Source organism: Phalangium opilio, unplaced genomic scaffold, assembly GCF_054372755.1.
Source record: "Phalangium opilio isolate 3A_F unplaced genomic scaffold, DU_Popi_V2 ptg000070l_1, whole genome shotgun sequence".
NCBI classification, from domain to species: Eukaryota; Metazoa; Arthropoda; class Arachnida; order Opiliones; family Phalangiidae; genus Phalangium; species Phalangium opilio.
The window spans coordinates 13,031,292-13,053,929 of NW_028324182.1; the positions used below are offsets into that span (position 1 = coordinate 13,031,292).

The 22,638-nt window shown below is 39.9% G+C and overlaps 1 protein-coding gene across 1 annotated transcript in view; it reads right to left on the reverse strand.

Annotated features, from left to right (window-relative positions):
* Positions 1-16,584: 16,584 nt before the first annotated feature.
* The window catches only part of LOC149661754 (toll-like receptor Tollo), a 182,084-nt gene continuing 176,030 nt past the window's right edge, over positions 16,585-22,638 (reverse strand). The window contains exons 6-8 of the mRNA XM_089843680.1: positions 19,349-22,217; positions 18,893-19,221; positions 16,585-18,767 (exon numbers count right to left, since the gene is read on the reverse strand). Coding sequence (XP_089699806.1) covers positions 17,792-18,767; positions 18,893-19,221; positions 19,349-22,033 — 3,990 coding nt within the window. The 5' untranslated portion in view covers positions 22,034-22,217 and the 3' untranslated portion in view covers positions 16,585-17,791. The remainder of the gene's footprint in view (positions 18,768-18,892; positions 19,222-19,348; positions 22,218-22,638) is intronic.

Sequence of the window (22,638 nt, forward strand, 5' to 3'; positions counted from 1 at the left end):
TTTCTACTCCTCAATGTTCAAAGCCATATTCACAACAGGGTTGCCATGCAAACACTATCCTCTCGTTTCACCTCAACAATTTTCTTAGTTTGTCAACATGACTGTTAACGTTACAAACACCAAAGCTTATTTGTGGCTACACACACTGAAAGTAAATGCGTACCATAAAAAGCATGAAAACACGAAGCTATTATCCGATTACGATCAGACCTTTCACTGGTCTGGGCTGCGTTCAGCAGAGCTCACCAAAAAAGACAGCGGATTTTGGAAATGTTTACCGGTGAGCTCTGTCGTCATAGCTTTTCTCCGGTCATCGGCGTTTTATAAATGACGCTAGCGCAATAAAGCGTGCAAGGTACCAAGGCTTAACAAAAATTGTATGATAACATATTTATAGAGATAGATAACAACTTTTATAATTAAAATTAGAAACTAACATATCTCTTAAAATTCTCTCGTGATCAACTGGTTTCACGCCAATTAAATAGCTATAGTCCCATAGAGCTATTTGTATTAATTCCTCCATGGTTTTTTCGCCAAGCTGAGAACTACTCAATTTACGTCACGTTATCCAAAGAGCCGACTATTTTCTTTGAAGACCGCGCTAACTCAGCGCTAGACACCGTGACGTCAAAACTCAAAAACAAAATCCCGTTATGCAAGACACTGCTAACAGCGCTGGGCTCTGCTGAACGCGGCCCAGATTTCCACCATGATTATATAATCTAAGCCTAATTATTTAAAAGTGTATTTAACTTTCGGCTCACTCTGAACCGTTAATGTCTCTGCATTACAGAAACGAAAACCAAACCCAAGCGTTTACTTTTTGGTTCACTATGCCTATTGACAAATAAAAGTTCATTTGACCAACATAGTAGTGTTGTGCTTGTATTTACTTTAGAAAGGATTATGCTATAAACAGATGTAGTATAGCTTAAGTAATATATAAACATCCATTTTAAATAATAATATTAAAAAAAATCTTTGGAATATCAAAATGAAATAGAGCTTTAAAGCTACAAAAGTACTAAATGCATCATAATTACGAAAAATATTTCCACATATTCACTTTATATTAAGGATAAAGGGAATATTAGGGTTCTGTAGGATTTCTTTACACATCAAAACAAAACGAACTTTTAACGCAGCGCACTACTGTAACAACGGACGGACACACACAGACAAAAACAAAGACTGCTTTTTAACTCTTTCCGTATTAATTTTGAATTGAGAAACAAGATTATCTTAAATATTAAAATAAATATAATTAATATTTAATATTTTCTTCGTTAGTTATTCGCCTTATTGAACGTTACATCGTTTTAAAAAAGAACAATTAAACAATCTTGAGAGACTTGACTAATATTGGCGTTTGAAATGAAGCATACCCCGGTTGCTTCGCCTTTCTCAAATAGGTAGTATATAAGGGTGTCGAACTACAGCTAAAAGCAAGAACAACCGCAATTGCGAAAACCTTTGGTGGAGATCCCACCTTAGGGAGGCTAGACGTTTCTCGTAACCCTAGCTGATCGCCGCGAATGTCTTAAACCAAACGATGACGATGGAGTAGAAGCCAGTGTTTACAGACTGGTGTCCAAGTGGGATGGACAAAGACCAGAAGATGGTGGTGATTAGAAGCCAGTATGTACAGACTGGTGTCCAAGTGGAATGGACGAAGACCAGAAGATGGTGGTGTTAGAAGCCAGTGTGTACAGACTGGTGTCCATGTGGGATGGACGAAGACCAAAAGATGGTGGTGAATAGAAGCCAGTATGTACAGACTGGTGTCCAAGTGGAATGGACGAAGACCTGAAGATGGTGGTGATTAGAAGCCAGTATGTACAGACTGGTGTCCATGTGGGATGGACGAAGACCAAAAGATGGTGGTTATTAGAAGCCAGTAAGTACAGACTGGTGTCCGTGTGGGATGGACAAAGACCAGAAGATGCTGGTGTGAGAACTCAAGTAGAGGAGCCATTTCCGTGACTGTGAAAGCAGTTCGGAAATGGCGAACACGTTTGCTCCGATTTGGAAACTGCGAACGCGGTCACGTGGGGTCTGACAGACACACATCCACACAGACAGACAGACAGACACACACACACACACACAGACACGTCCAGTGTAAAACCTCTCCGTGACGTCATCGTCACTCGGAGAGGTAAAAAGGGGTCTCTCCCGCTTCATTTCCTAAGCCTTGGGCTTAATAAAAGCAAAAATTCCCATTTCTCTACATGTAAATAACCAACCTTTTATAGGAAAAGGGGTAAAGTTTACGCATTGTAAAGACAAGAAGACAAGCATTGGGACTGCATTTTCAACAAGGAAGAGACTGTGAAGATTTTTATCCGTTTTAAATCTCGTTTTCACACGCCGTATCCTTTCCCAACAACATCCTTTTTTACTGTAAAAACTAGCTCGTTTCAACTTAAGGGGGTATGTATATCTTTTACCGTATAGACTGTTCAGGGGCCGTTACTACATAAACATTCCTTAAGGGTAAGGGTTACGTTTCTCTGTGGGCCCCCCAAAGGTTTAAAAAACAAACTCCACCCATATAAAATTCCAAATCGTAAAACGAAGAAGATGTTTTACTTTTAAAAAAGTAACAGATAGACCCGTGGGAAAGACACTGAAACATTTTACAAGTTGTCAGTATTTAAAATTTAAAACAGTCAAATATTAGGCCTTGAAAGGAAAAAAATCTATTTAAAAACTATAAGGTATTTTTAGCATCAGAATATAAACTTTCAATTAAAACCCAGACAAGATATAATTAAGTATTGATAACCTGATAATATTAATATAAAATCAAAGTTAATGAACTAGGGAAACCCTTGCTACCAGCTAATTAAAATAATTAGGGAAAATTGCTAATTAATAAAAAATAAGGACAAATACGTTGCACTAATTTAATTTTCACCTTAATTCAAAGGAAGATGTTTAAATCTTAAAAATTTTAACAGAATGAAAAGCTCATACAGAGAACCTAATTACTTTAATTGATCTATGTGAAATTCTGAACTAAAATAAATAATTTTCAATCAAAGAAAGCTGGGAACAATTTTAAATAAATTAATTAGAAAATATCTTAAATTATTCAAGTTTTAGGGGAATATCTTTATTAATAGGATTATGGGTTCGTAACCCTCGCCTCCTCCACTCACGATGAACCCACCCTTATCAATGAAGGATCATACCCTACATCTAGAGATGGAGTGGAGTAGCGTAGAGTATGGAGTGATTAGGAGGAAATTAGGTTTCCTAGGTTCTGGGATAAATCGAGCACCAGAGAAATCTATACGGGTTGATAACGAGAAAGGATTGAGAGTGGGTGGAGGGGAGGGGGTCAAAACCACCGTACCTACACTTTTACCTGTACACCCAATCTAATTTGTTCCATAATACGCCGATTCTCCAATTACTATTGGATTTTAGCATTTCATTAAAATATGCATACCGAGTTAGGGATTACAGTTTTCAAAATATACGCGTGTAGATAGTGACTATATTATAACTTTCATACTAAATTAATATACGAAAAGTTATCCTTAATTGAATTTATTTAATTATCCATATAATAATTAATCGTAATTTCACATCAGTAACTCTTCCCTCTCTCGCGAACTTTGACCTATGACGCGTAATCCTTCATGGAATAAACCATAATACTTAATATGGTGGAGCAATATACTGTAAATATTCTGGGATGAATTAAATTCATTCTTAAATCCAATATTTGATATTCAAGATGGTCCTTTCAAAACAGCGTACAAATCAAGGTTCGCATTTGTGTAATTAGCCTGTTCTATCAAAAATATATTTGGGGAAATTTAACCTTTCATAATTCAAATATTTGTCTAATTTTAGAATAGAGATAAAGGTAAACCCAAAACATCCCACGAGTCTCAATCAAGATGGCCCATATAATTAACACTTGGTATAACCTAAATTAATTATTCAGTATTCAAGGAAAATCGAATCAGATATTTGGTAGGTAATACAACTTACAAGCCTATTAATAATACAAATTCAATTCGATGGTTATTAATTAAATACCACCTACGTCAATCGTAATTATCCCAATTTTATAGATTCGAATATATAATTATAATAAACTTAAATATACACTAATTAAATAAATATATAAACGGACGGAATTTATAGGAACGAAAGTGAAATTAACTTCAAAATAAATGGGTCGTTAAACACGATACATAAGAGTATTTATGAATGACCCCTTCCTCCCTTCTTCCCAATTGCGCCTAAGTCTTAAGTCTGATTCGAGGGGGGGGATGTAGGAGTTGATACAATGGTTGGACGGTCGATTTGCTTTTCCATTTTTATTCCCTTCGTCTGTTCGAATGCAGATTATGCAAATGAAGCTCCCATGGGGAATGAGGATATATTTTTTCGCTACTTTTGGCTCCCTTCCTCTATATATCGTGTCGCCTTCCCAATGGCGCGTGTGATTGTTACTTCCCCCCCCTTTCCCGGTTTCCTATTCACTCTCATTTCTAATTTCAAACACCCCCTCCCACCCTTCCTCCTCCCGCGTCTTTCCAAAGCTTCGAACTTGAAGAAAAAGAGTGCAAAGAGGACATTTTTTCACTTACAAATTACCAAGAAAAAACACAAACCTTCATTCCCCCCCCCCTTTTTAATAAGAAATGGGACCTCCCTTCCTTTAAAAATGGACTCGGAAATTATTCGCATAATAGGAGCGTCCCCTTGTGGCTCTTTTTTTACGCTAAGCCTAACGCTAATTTGAAATTTTAGCATAAATATATATCGGGATGTATTATTCGAAAAATCGACAAGGTCGATACGAATAAACGCGGTAGAGCGTACATTTTCCGTCATGTTAATTTTGAAGATCGACCAAGGCTTAGCGTTCAAATATTAAAATAATTCCCCCCCCCCCCCAAGTGAAACCAACACCAAAACAGAATGAAGACTTACATTTCGTAGTTCAATAGTTGTCCATCCCGCGTCCATCAATTCTAAGGATAGGATTCTACTAGTTACGATCTCCATCGATGTCTTTGAACTTTGAACCTTCAAGACACACTTTTTACAATTTTGTTTCAAAATTAAAACCCTTATAGAAATCTTGCGTACTATCCTCACCATAAAATTGCACGTTGTAGATGTAGATGTAGAGGTACTTGTTAGAAAAAATAAAATTCCAACGATGTCCTTTGACCTTCACTTCTGAACTTCTTTGATTTTTCCAACTCCCGAAAAAATTGACTAATTTTTTCCTCTTACGATCGGTTACGATTCAAAGTTCACGCTTATTTTTCGTCGAAAACTTCCGTCTTGTTAAAAATCCTTGATGATTTTGATTAAATTTTAATATGGGAGTCAACTGGCTCACGTTGCGGATGATAATTAGGCCTAAACCACACGGTGCAAGCGGCAATCACGCGGCAACCTTGCGGCGGGACGGGCGAGTAGATCCCATCGACGGGTAATTAAACCGATCAGATATTGGCAATTTTAATCCGTCATAATTATAAAAATGAATGGGTTCGCGTACAATAACTTATAAAATTTAATTAGTTAACACGATTATCTTTGGTTTGCTACCAATATTCACACGTTATTAACAATATTTCAGATAAAATCACATTAAAACAAGTTGGGAAAACCAAAATATTACCTCTCCGAGTCAAGAGGAGGCCTACTTACAAACTTATTTACCCAGATATGGAAATGTTTCATTTTTTAAGAACAAATACTGAAGTTCATTTTATGAAATATTAAAGAGGTATACAAAGCATAGCGAATGTACTGTAAATCAGACGACATTTTACATCCAATAAGGATATACTTGTACACATTAAAATCATCCGATGGGGGAAAAACGGGAAATAAAGAGATAAAACTTTGGAGGGATATTACTTTTACGTGTTTGTAGAGGCCCAAATTTTCCACTCCTCAACTGTATACCCTCTATGTTCAAAACCAGATTCATAACAGGGTTGCAGTGTAAACACAGCGCTGAGCTCTGCTGAACGCGGCCTAGATTTTCACCATGATGCTCTATTCAATTATAAAATCTAAGCCTGGTTATTTAAAGGTGTATTTAACTTTCGGCTCACTCTGAACCGTTAATGTCTCTGCATTACAGAAACGAAAACCAAACCCAAGCGTTTACTTTTTGGTTCACTAGGCCTATTGACAAATAAAATTTCATTAGGCCGACATAGTAGCGTTCTTCTCGTTATCAATAACGAAAGGATTATGCTATAAACAGATGTAGTATAGCTTAAGTAATATATAAACATCCATTTCAAATAATAATATAAAAAAAAATTCTTGGGATATCAAAATGAAACAGAGGATTAAAGCTACAAAAGTACTAAATGCATCGTAATTACGAAAAAGATTTCCACATATTCACTTTATATTATGGAAAAAGTGAATATTAACACATCAAAACAAAGCGAACTGTTAACGCGGCGCACTAGTGTGAAAACGGACAGACACACAAAGACAAAAAAATAGACTGCTTTTTAACTTTTCCGTATTAATTTTGAATTGAGAAACAAGATTATCTTAAATATTAAAATAAATATAATTAATATTTAGTATTTTCTTCGTTAGTTGTTCGCCTTATTGAGCGTTACATCGTTTTAAAAAAGAATAATTAAACAACCTTGAGAGACTTGACTATTATTGAAGTTTGAAATGAAGCATCCTCCTGTTGCTTCGCCTTGCTCAAATAGGTAGTATATAAAGGATTCGAATCGCAGTTGTAGATAAGAACATCGCAATTGCGTGAACCTTGGAGGAAGACCCCTCCATTGGAAGGCTAGACGTTTCTCGTAACCCTAGCCGATCGCCGCGTATGTCTTAAACTTAAGGATGATGATGGAGTAGAAGCCAGGTGTACAGACTGGTGTCCATGTGGGATGGACAAAAACAAAGACCAGAAGATGGTGGTGTTAGAAGCCAGGTGTACAGACTGGTGTCCATGTGGGATGGACAAAAATTAAGACCAGAAGATGGTGGTGTTAGAAGCCAGGTGTACAGACTGGTGTCCATGTGGGATGGACAAAAACAAAGACCAGAAGATGGTGGTGTTAGAAGCCAGGTGTACAGACTGGTGTCCATGTGGGATGAACAAAGACCAGGAGATGGTGGTGTTAGAAGCCAGGTGTACAGACTGGTGTCCATGTGGGATGGACAAAAACAAAGACCAGAAGATGGTGGTGTTAGAAGCCAGGTGTACAGACTGGTGTCCATGTGGGATGGACAAAAACAAAGACTAGGAGATGGTGGTGTTAGAAGCCAGGTGTACAGACTGGTGTCCATGTGGGATGGACAAAAACAAAGACCAGAAGATGGTGGTGTTAGAAGCCAGGTGTACAGACTGGTGTCCATGTGGAATGGACAAAGACTAGAAGATGGTGGTGTTTAGAAGTCAGTAAGTTCAGAATGGTGTCCATGTGGGGTGGACAAATGAACAGAGTTGTTAGACAGGCAATGGAGTAATAGACTGTAAGTGGAATACAATTTCCGGGACTGTAAATGCGGTCTGGAAATTGAATACACGTTTGCTCCGATTTGGAAACTGCGAACGCGGTCACGTGGGTGTAACAACGGACAGACAGACACACAGACAGACACACAGACAGACACACACACAGACAGACACACAGACACGTCGAAATTAGAACCTCTCCGTGACATACGTCACTCGGAGAGGTAAAAAATTTACATACATGCCTCATTACGAGGGTGGCCATATTTGATTCTTCGCATCTTCCTCGAACTCTGCATTTGTGACGTCACTCTAAAATCGGGGCATCGCATGCGCACTGCAATAATTGAAACGCGCCAAATTTAAACGAGGGAATAAAGCCTCTCTAAAAATATAGAGCTTTCTAAAGCAAAAGGATGTTTTTAAAAGATGTTGAATAAAGAGTTTCGTTTACCTCACGATTATTTGGATAGAAATCTAGGGGAGGTATGAAAAAAAAAAAAAAAAACATTTCCGTAGAACCGTTTTGTTTACGTTACATTTTGTCTTATCCAAATCGAATTTGAATCTTGAAAATTCGTGATTTTACGTTTTTCCTCAAGAACAAACGTAGCAAAAGTAAATAAAATGATAGGGAACGAGTTATTCCTTGCAAGTATCAAAACGCGAGTGTAGGAAAAGAAAAGCAAAAGATATTTTCCATCTTCTACGTCGTGTACGTTTTGCGCAGACTGCAAATAACAAAAGTTTCTCAACGTCAATAGTCTTCTTGATCTTATTTCATTCTTCGTGGCTCCTTGGAAAAAGCAATCTCGCTGACCAAACTGTAGAAATAAGTCTCGGCAGACACCGGAATTAAGCTAAAATACAATCGGGTTGTGGCGAAGAAGAAAACTCAATGATAAAGAAAATCGGAGAAATAACGTTTTTCGTTTTTCTCTTTTATCTTTTATCTCATAGCGGGTAAAGGGTAAGATGGTAAAAATAGCCGAATCAGCCTGAAGAGATCCGCCGGTGATTGGAACAGGTATTAAAGTAGGGAAAGGCCATTAGGCTTAGCTATTTTGAACCGTATAAAAACTCTATTTATTTATTAGGCCGAACAATCCTGAAACAGAAAGAAAAAAGTGGGATTTAAGAGTTAGGTCTATTCTCAGCCTTGTCCAACGTTTATAACCCATCAATGGACAAAAACACGTAGAGAAGTCATCGCGCGTAGCTTTAAAACTAAAACGGACCGAAGCTATTTGGTCGAAAAAAATTGCCCGTTTTTCTCTTTTTCACATTTTTTTTTCTTCCTTCTTTTCTTTCAGTGTCCGTGATACGTGACTCCTTTGCCGAGATTGCAATCACACGGAATGATTGGAAGAGTTTTTAGGCCTCGCTTCGAAAGGCTCAGTCTAGTCGCGTCGCTACCATGAATACAGACTGAGCTATAGCTCTGGTTCAATCACCACTAAGCGAAGCCTTTGCGCTTTCATTATGTAAGTAGTAACGGACAACGTTACGACGGAATATTAGACGTCCATTTCATTCAAAGAGTGCAACGCCTATAAAGAAAGTACCCTGCTTTAAGTATACCAATCGAAGGAGGCGGATATACCTTACCAACGTTGGCATTGGCGTCTTGGATCGAAATTACAGTACCCCTTTTACTTCAGACTCTAAAATGATCTTACGAAATGACCTTATTCAAAGTTTATAGTTTATCGCTACCAGCATAATAATAACGCGAAATTCCCCGCATGGAAATTACATACAGACTTGGTAATTCTGTTTATAGATATTTCCATCGCGTCTAATTTCTTTTTCTTCTTTAGTATTCCCCTTTTTTAACGCGCTGTGGCCGACATACAATCATTAGTCTTGTTCCTCGCGGCACTCTTCTACAAATTGGAAAGTCCAATTTTTACCACCCAAGAGTTGGGTTGAGGTTGGGGACTTGGCGTTAGTTTCACGAATGTTTGTACCCGCTTTTATTAATGTCCTCCTACGTGGTCTTATTCTCGGTTTGGTTATTATAGAACGTGTACCAATCTAAATTGTCAATGTTCCAAAGACCGAGGCTGGCATCATTGTTACTTGGGTATAAGAGTAAATTAAGGGTGAATTCGAGGATGTTATTATCGTGGGTTCTACAGAGAAATAGCGTTAGAAAACAAAGGAATTCGCGCCTATTTTGCCTCAAAAATGTACACGGTTCGTTGCCGGGGGAAGACAATATTTGCATACTAATTTAGCAACATTTCCCTATGCGGGTATATATGGTAAAAGCCGTGGTATACCGTAACGCTTTCGAGACCATGGCTAGCGTTAGAGAGGGGCTAAAGTAATACACAGTTTCGCCCTAGGATCAGAAATAATTGTTTTAAGAGGCTAAACCGTAAGAGCCAACCCGCAAACCAAGAGGGAGAGTCTAATTTATGATGAGAAATCTACCTCAACCAGAGGAATACTGTGCGGAATTTTGTTGAATGTTGGACTCATCTCTCACCGGAGACACAAGTTGTTTCTCATATGGGGCAAGGAACAGTTATGGAAAACAAGAACATTATATCGTGTATAATAATTTAAATTAGACCTAATATAATATCAGGGGTAAATAACGAAAGGAGTTAGAGACAGTGGCTTCCGTAGTGTAGAATACAGTGGGACTTTCAAACGTAGACACAGAAAAGAGAAAACGCCTCGGTCGCGCCGCCTATAATTCAAAATAAGTATGATATTTTCCAACCAATAGCGTGGCAGCAAAGATTCGAAAGGCATGCTGGGATATCGATTTTCTCCTGTCTGCTAGTATTCGTCTGCTAGTATTCGTCTGCTAGTGTTCGTCTGCTTACGACTGAGTGACAATTAGGCTTAGAGTAAAGTTTATTCATTAAGGTGCACTTGAATTAGAAACATGGAACTTTAAAGTTGGTAAATTCCTTATTCGATAATGAAATGGAATTAAATGTCGTTTTTGCATCCTTCAATACAGTTTTAGTTGTTTTAATTTCTATAGTCACAGATACAGTCGATGATCCTGATCCCACAGTTCCCACTAAGCCTTGGCTCAATGGGCCGACTCTGTAACCGCGCACTTATGGCAAAACAAGTTTGATCACATTTTGAGGATTTCCCTGGCTTCAAATTGCAAATTGTTGACTTATCTTTCTTCTTTAAATCGCTATTTACTCGCGATTGAATATAATAATTATATTGGGTTGATTTATGAGACGACTTCACAACATCGACACCCGCCATTTTACTTTACCCAGAATACCTTGCGGCGCGAGATTTTAAGGCAAAACTTTTAAGGTAATGGTCTTATTTACAATACAGTTCCAAAGATGGCACTACGTTAGTTACAAATTCTATGACATTTCAAGGTCCCACTGTATTCTACACTACGGAAGCTAGCGTCTCTAACTCCTTTCGTTATTTACCCCTGATAATATTGAAAACATACACATTTATTCCCCGTATTAGTTTGCCTTTGCCTCAGAGATTCCTTGGTAAAATGTATAAAACTTACCTGTCATTTGAGATATTTCAGGTTTCGAACATTGCCGAAGAAAAAAAAAAGAAAAATAATAAATGGTTTTTAAATTTTTCATAATTGGTCTCTCGTACGTCTCCCATCCAAATTTGAAATCGTCTCCCCATCCACCCAATAAAGCTACATCAAGAGTGTTGTAAATCCGGGATCGATCACTTCACTATATGATAGCTTCTCTAGAAAGGAAACATTGTAGAAAAATATACATTTCTACGTAGAAAAAATACTACCGATAGATTTCGTGAGTGAATAAGTGAGTAAGATTCCCTAGAATTAATAGATCCGAATAAAAATGCTCTAATCAGGAAAACAAGTTAAAGGCCAAGTACGCGGAACACAAATGTACATAAGTACATTACAGGTTTATCTATATCACACGACCGTTTCATTCGCAGTCTTGAAATGGACGCGGTATTTGAAGGAAAAACTGGTTTTGTTATGAGATGGTAGTCACTTCTTAGTTTGAAAACGTTTAAAAACGTATTGAGTGTCTGTCTTCTATTCCAACTTCCTAGCCACGAAATCTTCTAAATTCCAAATTAAGGCAAGAAAAAAAAAAGATCCCTTCAAATCCGTATGTATGAAGAAAAAAATACCCCTGAGGTATTTAAAAAATAAAAGAAATATCTCCCTAACACCCATCTCTCTCTCTCTCTCTCTCTTTCTCAAATCTAGATGGGTTTTAATATAATTTATAGTATATGCACCGGTCTAAGGGGTCTCCGTTAATACATATAGCAACATGTAAAGATGAACGGGATGAAAAGGGAGAAAAGAGAAATTCGTTTTTAAATTCTGATACTTGAAAGTATTCGTTTAATAACTTTATGAATATTTACCGATATCGTTCCCTGCGAGTGATGAATAACCGCGTTACGATAATCCTAAGGCGATGACCAATATTCTTGGAGGATGGTAATAGATTCCGGTTTGATTTTAGCCTCTAGGGGATCTACGGCGGAACCCATCCCTCCTGTATACACCCCTCCCGCGAGTCTTATTACGCTATACTTTTCGCTTCTTCCCTTTAGGGTGAGTTGATCCCTGTACCGGGTGGGGAATCTACAAGAAGATAGCAAAGCCGAGCTAAGAAAAACGCGTGGGAAAAAAATATATCGGGGCTCGCCAAAAGTCAAACCCACAGATATACCTTTCACCCTTACCTCTTGTCAGTAGATTATGAACTTAACTGGCGTTAATACGAAATGAATATGACTTCATAATGGTATCTAAAAAGTGGATTAACTGGAAGATAATAAAAGACACTTCAAGGTGTAAATCAGGCGTTTGATATCTGTGGATGCGAATGGTCTCTTCGGGGTAATCTATTTCGAGTCTGAAGTAGAAGATGGTAACGCTGCCAAGGGATGAGAGTCGCGATTGGTGGCTGAAAAACCGCAGTGAGACGGGGCACTTTTAGCACGCACGATTTAGCGAAACCGGACTAAGCATTCTAATCGTTCACGGTGGTTATAATATATCTTCTCTTTCCACGGTACCAGGCTAGAGAGGTAACCCATCTGATAAAGGAAAAATAGAAACCATTTACAAGGGATAAGGAATCTTTCGCATTCCAACCTTAATCTGCCGTCCCTTTTAACTTTAACGGAGGGTGGTTTGACTCGTCTTCGAGCCATTTTTCAGACCAGGGGCGATCGCTTGGGAGGGGGGGGGCGATTTTGTGCTAGGTTCTGGACGGATGAAGTAGCCCCGGAGTAGCAAAAAGATGACCCTGGTGCGATACTAGAATCCCTTAAAGATTTTCATTTACTTCATATATTATTTTTTCATTCCACGAAGTCAGTCGCGGCCTCCCCACGTGTTACCGTCACTGAACCATCCCTCTTGGAAGACATAAGCTCGCTCTTTTTCCTAAGAATCCTAACAGAGAGAGAGAGAGAGGAAACGTCAATCGAGGTGGGCAATGATTGAAAATTTAGCTCTGACTAAAATCTAAAAATGTTAAGTACTAACGCGTCTTCTTAAAATTTTAAACAAGGGAGGTTATAAAAGGAGGAAAACTTTTAGCAAAAATTACCCCCAAATTCTCATGTCATCCTACCGTTACATCATCATCATGTTTGTTACCCATCCCACTATTAAGACTAAATCTTGGCCTGATATTACCTGACACTGGTTATTTGAAAAACGAGGGAGAGGCAGACTTTGGTTTCAATGTTCCGCGTCTTATTCGGCACTGAGCTCAGTCCAGGAAAGAAAAAAACTGTGTCCTCGCCTCCCCCCAGTCAATTCTTAGAACCTATATTGACTTTCATCCGCGATTAAGGGCATGTTAAAACGGCGTAGAAACGCAATTCAAAAGTCAATCCATCCATCGTTCGTTTAAGTTTCTGTCGGCGACTCTTTTGTACTTACCATTCTCTTTTCATAATAGGATAAAACAGGGGATTTGGAATTAAGTCGCCCCCTTACTTCGCCGGCCTTTCTGGTGAATTTTTAAAACACAGGACTGCCAGCTGAGAGAGAGGGACACGGAGAGAAAAGGAAAATTTAGGGATGGGGAAGACCGACCGTCGAGCCATTTGTCATTCGGTACCACGCGCACCGTCTTTTCTAATTTAGCTATTGTGGGCCATCAACCCGTCTTCAGCTGGCAGGAATGGTACGATCTGAATACCCCCATTCTATTAAAACCTTTCACCGGAATTATCCGGCATCGGGGACAGTCAAGGATTGGATAGACGTAACCGTACGTAAAGAGATCTAGGAAGATATTTCAACGTACGAGATGGATTAGTGACTGTAAGAATAAAGTGCGTGTAGCTAGAAATAGTTGAAAGATTATCGCCTACAGAACCCCTTTCTCTTCATCCACAGTTTCCAAGCGTATGGCAAAGAAAGAAATCTCCATTGAATCTACGAGCCACGGTTACTCGCTATCCCCTTAAACTCGAATAATTGAACAAATGCTGATTAAGGGTGCTTTCGACCTGGTCTAGTTCCACTTTAGTTCAAACCAAAGTATCATCGCAGATAGAGAGAGTTTTAGGGAACATCTTGTCTACTTAAAGCTATATAGTATTGTCCGTCTTTTCCTTCTTAAATTAGAGACGAAAATTTAGTCATTCTTTCCTTTTAATTGGTAGTTCCCCTTTTGTCCCTATACTTTCAAGGGGAAAATCAATAAAAATACCGAGCTGGAGATTCCTGGAGTAATTGGTGGCTATCCCTTTTCTCACATTTAATTCCGTTGGTATTTCGGATTTCTCCTTGTAAATTTCATCTGGTTAACGTGAAAAGGTAATGGGAGAAAATTTAGGGAAAAGAATTCGAAACCGTCCCAAATTGAGAAAAGGACTTGGGGAATTAATTGGAAATTAAGATTCTCCTTTCCATACCAACGTATAAGGAGTATCTTTCGGTAAAGGAGAGGAGATCGGAGAAAATTGGCTATCTTGAAAGACAAAACGCGCCGCAGAGAAAAGGCAGGCGGCATGCGGTACCAATTACGAACAAAATGAAATGAGAAAGGAGTTTTGAATTAGCTTTTTCAATAGAAGACTAGAAGTATAGTTAGGCAGGGTGGTACAGAGGGTATGGGAATAGCTAAAGCGTAGCCTTTTCTAACCACCACTAAGTGCAAATTGGGAGAAGGAGGGAATGTGGCTAGACATCTAAGCCTAAAGTGACTAATTTAGGTTATCCCTTAACCTAGTACTGGCTAAAAACATTTTAAAATTTCCTCCGCCCACTTTTCTACCATTTACAACTAAGACAGACAGCCAATTTTGAAGGATTGCTGTTCGGTAAAAGTATTTTTACCAACTTGATATATCAAGTTAAGACTAATAGTGAATACTGTATACGAAAAGGCATTGGTTTTGGTTGCGTCTTAACTTGAACGAACAAACACACTTTTCTTTAAAACACCTCTCTATTTTTCTATACTAGAAATCCACTTTTGAAGGATGAGAGTCGGAAGAGATTTAAAAATGTTTTTGAGCAATAAACAAGTAGAATAGTTAAAGAGGGGAGGTTGAAACGAAAACAGGCATTTTTTCGAGCAAACACCAAAGAGAGAGTGAGAGGGGCAACATTGGGATGCTGGAATTTTGAGCTTGGCTAATTTTAAACTGTTGCGACCAGCTAGACTAACTAACCTCGATATTCACGCGCATACAGCTTCTCGTGAGAAGTTACGAAGAAGAAAGCTGTTCTTGAGATATACGCCTACTAATACACATACTCCTACCACGCATGGCAGCAGAGGTTCTCAGACAAATATTTCTTCATGCACCAGGGGGGTACAGTTGATTTTTAAGCGAGAAATTTTAGGCCTGTAGGGAGAAAAATAGCGTATTCGTGAGAAGATCAGTACCGTTTTTCTTATACACATATATATAAACGAAAAATATTTCTTCTCTCCTTCCGATTCACCTGTGCAAATAATTCGGAGCGCGGGCCCGTATCCTTCTTAATAGTACATCATCCTTTTTCTTTTGATTTTTTTTTTAAGTCCAAAGAAGGGAGCGCGAATTACAATCGTCCGTGGAGAATTTCCCAAAATTTCTTATCATCTAAAGGTTGTTAACAATTTTTCGGATAGGGAGTTGGAAAATTTCGTTCAGGATTTCTTTTTTTTTTTTTTTTAATGTTGTCTAGGTATAGAAGGCGAGAACTGGCTCTTTCTCTGCCGGCGTCGTGATTTTCTAGACGAAATATTTAAATTGAACCCTTGGGGTATTTTGGATTTTTTTTTTATCATCAAACGTTAAAGATACAGCCAGAATTGATTTACGTTTCCCAAGAATAAACTGCTATAGAGGTTATTAAGTGAGCAGAGAAGTGATGGCCGATATCGAAGTTTTACTGGAACCGATACTGATTTTTAACACAATGATACTGATATCGACAGATTTTTTACCGATATCGACACCGATTACTAATTGATATTGACCGATTATCAACCGATATGGTCCGATTATAAACCGATATGGTCCGATTATAAACCGATATGAGCCAATACTTTAAACTAACCGATTTTTTTAACCCAATGAAGCCGACATCGACCGATTTTTTACTAATATAGACCGATTACTAACCGATATGCATCGATTATCAACCGATATGGACCGATTTTTAACCGATATATCTGTAAATTAAGTTCGAACCGATATATCGGTTAAAAGCACATCGGTTTGGGCCCAACACTAGTTCCAACGATTAAATTTACTATATCCTCACCACTAAAATGTATTGAAATTTACCCATTCTTAATTTCTTACTTCTTCTGTATTAATGGATCTTCTCTATTTCTCTCGAAAACAACACTCGTGCATTTAAGAGAAAAATTCCTAGTTGAAAAATGATGAAAACAAATCAATAGAAAATGCATTAAAGAAGAAATCCGTCGATTTCGAAGAGGGCGAATCGTTGATTTGAGTTTTCCATGTTTTTCTCTGAAATCTTTGATAGGCCTCCATTTACTTTCGCACAAAAAATAGAAGATGTTTTTCGTCCCCTCGTTCAAAATATGAACGATTTCCGTTTTAGGGTAAAATGATCGAAAGAAACAGTCAAAAATCGAGAATTCTGGTCATTTTTACATAGGTTTGTATTTTTCCTTTTATGAAAAATAGATGCACACATTCATTCTACAACTGAAGAAAGAGTTAAATATTAATTAGGTTATCTCATAGAGCGTTTTTTGTATATTTTTTTTTATTATTTTGTTTTTAAAGCCGTTTTGTTTTTTACCTATATATATATACGTAGTTTTGCTCCATCGAAATTTTTAACGTTTCGGGCCTAATAAATCAAATAAAATTAATAATTTTACTTTTAATGTTTTTTGTTTATAGTTTTGTCACTTTCTCTTCTAAAGAGCACTCACACATCACATACGTTGCCAAAAATCGAAAAAAGCGCGCAAACACTTTTTAGCACTTTAACGATTTTGGTTAATTTTTTATGTTTTTGTTTTTTTTTTAAATTATATATAGTTCAAATAATTACCATCAAATATCAAAAATACTTTTGATACTTTGATGGGAAAAATTAAAAAATGTTTTTTCTTTGTCCATGTCCTTTTTAACTTTTTTGTTTTTGTTTTAAAAGCAAAAAATCGGAGGTTTTTGTTTTTTCTTATAAATACATGTACAAAAAAAAGAGAAGACATTCGCCTTTTGTCTTGGTTCTTTGTTGTTTAGAAGGAAATGGTTTAAATATAATTGTATTTCATTAAAATACCGGGGAAAACCGTTTATAAGAACGACGTAAAAGCATTTTAATTTTGGTTTTCAAACTAGCTTCGGTTGGGTAAAATTGAAATTAAGAAGTTAAAGAAAAGGATATAGTCGTCTAATAATTAAATAGGTTCAAGAAAAAAATAGTAATTAGCTGTGAAAAAATAAAATCTAAGCTTACCGGTGTATATTGACGATTTTAAAATTGTCTCTGGCGACCTTTTAAATTAATATAAAAATATTACCATTAAAATTAACGCGATGGCTATTCAGAAGGGGATTGGGGTTTTTTTTTATAGTATTGGGGATGGGGGGTTAAAGCCTCACTATTTTTCTCGTTCCTTTTACGGAAACCACTAGACTTTGTTTAAAAAATTTAACATTTCTCCGCTTCCGTCATTTCGCTATGATACATTTCTATACAAAAAGCGACACCCAACGTTTTTGGATTTCTTATTAATAGGAAAAAACAACGGAAACTAAGCGTCCGCGGCACGACGGGCTTAATTTTCTCGAAAGAAAGGATTGTGAGGGGGGCGGGAATCGCGCCCGTCAAACTAATTTGACGTTATTGGACGATTGGTCCATCATCATCGCGCAATGCGTACTCACTACTCCGCCACCGGTGACTCCCGCGCCCACGATCATGTCCCGGTGCCTTTGGTGACCCCTGTGGGTCTGACCGGGTCCGCGACCGTTACTGGTACTCGATTTTTCGCGTCCTTCCGGCATGGCATACCTTAGTTTTTCCCAGAAACGTCGGTCGCCCCAGTGGATGATGGTGGAAGATCGCAAGCAGAGACGCGCGTCCGGGTCCAAATCCTTGAAGGATATTTTGTCCAGGACCACGGCCACCAGCCGGTGTTTCCGGTTGGTTTGGGCCTCGTGGTGGGCCGTCTTCAACTCGAAGCGGCACCACTCGCTGCGGAGGAACTGCTCGGAGAGTACGAAGAGAGTCCGATGGCTGCACTCGATGGCCTCTTGAATGGCCTCGGCCACGTAGCCGGCTACCGGCAAATCGCGATAACGAAGGCACAAACGAAACGAAGGTAGTCCACCTCCGACGTGACCGCCGGGACCTCCTCGGGAGGCGTACACGCACTCTTCCAATTCGGGCGCCAACATTTGCGCCACGAAAGCCTCGTCCTTCTTGCAGTACGAGACGAAAGCGTCGAAGAGTTTCTCGCTATCCGGGCTGTAGCGGTGATGCTTGCGAAAAAGCCGCACCCCGTACTTGCTGTACAGCCACACTTTCAGTTCCTTCCGGTAAACGCAGAGCAAGACGGAGCACAGGATGACGATGACCAGAAGACAAGGGGCCACGATGACGACGGGCACCAAGTCGCGATTAAAGACGCTGGGGAAGTACTTGGCGCTTCCGCTATTCCCGTTGGCGGCCCCTCGAGCCCCTCCGGTCGCGCCACCCGCCGTGTTGTTCGAACAGGTGGACGGCGAAAAGGTCACGAGGTAGGGGCCCGCGTTTTTATCCTCCAGTTCGTGAGACGTTCCTCCCGAATCTCGATAACACCTGACGGACGAAACAGATAGAAATACCTTGGTAAATACCGGGTATAATCATCACTCCCCCTCCATACAGGTGCGCGCTAATAGTTTATTATTAAATTCCCAAGAGAGAGAAAGAGAGAACTTTACCTTATATTCTCGGCATCCATAACAGTGCCGCTTCCGTAGCTTTGCACCCACTCCTGGAAATCTTCCATAAAATTGCAATTGCAACTCCAAGGATTGCCGCCTAACCTCAAATCACCCAGCAAAGTGTTGGTGTTTAGGTTCCAAATTTGAAAGAGACCGATGAGATTATGGTCCAAGTGCAAAACTCGCAAAGAACGTAGAGACACGAAAGAGTTGTTGCTCAAAGAATGAATTTTGTTGTAAGAAAGGTACACTTCTTGGAGAAGCGACAGATTCTCGAACTCGAAGCCGTGCAATACAGTCAGTTTATTATGCTCCAAATGCATGATCTATGACGAAAAAATAGGCGAGAACCCAACTTTAAATTAAATCATATACAAAACTGATATAAAAATATGTCAATTTCGTAGAAGTACCCAAGATATACAGACTAGTAAAAAGAAAACGTTTAATTACCTTAATCCCTTGAAGACCGTTAAACGTTCTGTTATTAATGTTGATAATGTTGCTGTTGTTTAAGAATAGAACTTGCATATTCTTCCTTCCGATAAAAGCGTGACTTGTCAACTGGGGCAGGTAATTACCGTCCAAGAATAAATGCGTGACGTCCATTGGCACGGGATGAGGCATGATGGAAAATTGGCGCGAACTACAGTCAACGATATTCGTATTCCAGGTTTGGTCGTAGTAGCAAGTGCAATTTTCTGGGCAAACCATTTCGCAGTCGCACGCGTCGAAATCGCAGCAATGACACAACGCGAAACAATGACTTTTGTAGCGGCACAGGAAGTCCGAGGAATTGGCTGAAGAAAGGGGTACGATGGGTCGACTTCGCGCGAAGGGTAATCGACACTCGGTTTTCTCTAGATCACCGATTTTGGGGTACTGACGCGTCTCGTCTAATAGATCATTTATTCTTTGTAACCATTCCATGGTGCAGTCGCAGAAAAAGGGATTCCCCGAGACGAAAAATGCCGGTAATTGATGCGTGACCGGCCACGTTTTTAAACGGAACGAGTTCATGTCGACGTTACGTAACTGATTATCTCTCAAATCGACGACGCTCAGATTCGACTTGGACATAAAAGAGAAGGGATGGACGATTCTTATTCGGTTTCCGCGAACTAGAATCGATTCGATCTTATTTGGGAAGGAGACTGGATTAATTTCGCCCATGAGGTTATTAGAAGCGTCCAACCATCTCAGATGTAAGACTCCTTCCAGTTCGAAATAGTTTCCTAAGGTCTCGACCGAGTTATCGTGTAGATCCAATTTCTTTAACTCGGTGGGTATCAGGGCGTAATCGAACCAAGTGATCTTATTTCCGGAGACGTTTAGGGTTTCCATCGACCTCAGGTTCATAAATAGGCCGTTGATATCGGTTAAAAGATTCTCTTGCAGGTCGATTGAAATGATTTCGGGAGCGTCGTCGAATAATCCGTGTTCCAAACCTTGAATAAGATTTCGGGATAAATCCAGCCTTTTTAAAGAAGGCAAGTCTCGAAACGTTCCTCGGCTAAGATTGCCAATTCGGTTGTCAGAGGCACCCAGCCTCTGCAGTTGCTTCAAACCCAAGAACGAAGTATTGCTTAACTTAGTTATTTTGTTACCGGATATGTCCAACTCTCTTAAAAACTGCATGGAGGAAACGGCGGAGGGAGAGGCGGTCAGTTTATTGTCGGCCAGGAGAAGGGTTTTGACGCTGCTGCAGTTTCGAAAGGCGTCCGGGTGGATGGTTTCTAGGGTGTTTCTTTGCAGAGATAAATAATTTAAAACGTATAGGCCGTTGAAAGTGTAAACGTCCAAGTGTTTGAGAAGGTTGGCCGACATGTCCAAAGTGTGAAGGTTATAGAGAGGTGCGAAAGCGTTGTCCGCGATGGAAGAGATTTGGTTATGGCTTAAGTAGAGCATTTGTAGACTGTACTGCGACTGAAAGGTCGAGGAGTTGATATAGCCGATGTTATTATGACTTAAATCGAGAATGACCAAACGAATCAGGTCGGCGAAGAGTTCCACGCTGACCGAATCGCTCGCGATGCTATTTCGACTCAGATTCATGACCAGAAGCTGCTGGAGTCCGCGAAAAACACCTGATGGTAGTTTGCTCAAGCTATTATTTTGTAGGTACAAGTCTCGAATGTCGGGAGTCGAGTGGAAGAAATGAGTTGGCAGTTCCGGCAGCCGATTACCGGATAGGTCGAGTACTTGCAGCCGACGTAAACCCTCCAGGGCCGCCTCCGAAACTTCGGCTAAGTCGTTTCTTTGCAGAAAGAGGGCTTGTAAGTTGTGCAAACGGACAAACTCTCCCCTTTTCAGGTGTTTGATCATGTTGGCCGAGAGGTCCAGCCTCCTCAGCTCCTGTAGGCAAGGGCGACCACCCTTGCTTTCGTCAACCCCATTCAAGCCGACTAGTCCGCCGTCCAAAACGCTGTTCCTCGAAAGGTTCAGCAGTTTAAGTTTAGACAAGCCGCAAAATAGGAATTCGGGCAACTGGAAGATATTGTTCGAGGAGAGATCTAACCTCTCCAAGTGACTTAGTCGAGACAGACTCTGGGCGCCAAGTTGTAACGACAAGCCCTCTTGCCATTCGTGGTTGTAAGTGCGTAGCGTTAAATTACGCAACTCCGAGAGACCGACGAAAGCCCCATCGGGGACGTCGGAAAACTTGCAATGTTCGAAACCCAAGGCTTTCAAATGTCTCAGATGCGAGAGAGAGCCGTTCGAGAGGCGACTCTGGAAAAGCACCGGTTCGCACTGAATGTTGAGAGACGTCGTGTGTAACGGTTGAATCAACGAGAAGTTGGTGGCGTCCGAATTCGAAGAACCCGTTCCGGCCGGCGGTGATCGGACATTCTGTAGTCGGCACGTTAAAGCCACGTCCGTCGTCGAATCGTTCATGAACGACCATTCGCAGTCGTCCGGAGCCACGTACGTGATGGCCGCGCACTGTACTACCGCCGTGCCTCCTAGCATTAATACTAACCATAGAAACCAGTCAAATGGAACTACGCGATTGGCACTCTTCACGGTGATTTTTGGGGTCGAGTTCCTACCACCGTTTGAAACTACCGTAAAGTCTCTAGTTCTTAGACGAGCGTTTTTAAAGGGAGGCGACCCGTCAACGGTGGGGCTGCGCGACATGTCGTCGCCAGGCGTTTCGGCGATGACCAAGACGCTTTATTTAACACGATTCATGGACGGAGAATACGGCTTCGAATGACGCGTTCGTCCGCTTCGTCCTTTCGGAGAAGTCGTCGCGTGATGACAGACTTTGATACATCCAAATTATCTTCCCGTCAACGAAAAAAGTCGTCGTTTGTCGTACCTGTCAAGGAAAAACAAAAGAGAGAAAAATGGTTAGACGGCTTCGAATAAAGATATTACTCCTCGTACGAGAATCCCGGGTCGCGACCCTATCAAAAAGATTAAAAATAAAGAGGCCGCCTTATCTCTAAGAGCCAACAAATAGGTACGACTTAAGCTTTTCGGTACACACTCTAGACATTAATGGACGTCAATATAGAGGATAAGGGGGGGGGGTGGAGGAACGGAAAAGCGGCGAATGAAAAAGCGAAATTGTTTAGCAAGCCAAAAAAGAAAGTCAAAATCCTCGACGTTTCTAGGACAACAAAAATCGTTTTGCCGGACTATTTGCGAGCGACGCTAGCTTCTAGGTCAATCGGAATAATCAGTAAGAATAACAAAAAGATATTATGTTCCGTTAGGTCTCGATACTGAGAGAGGAA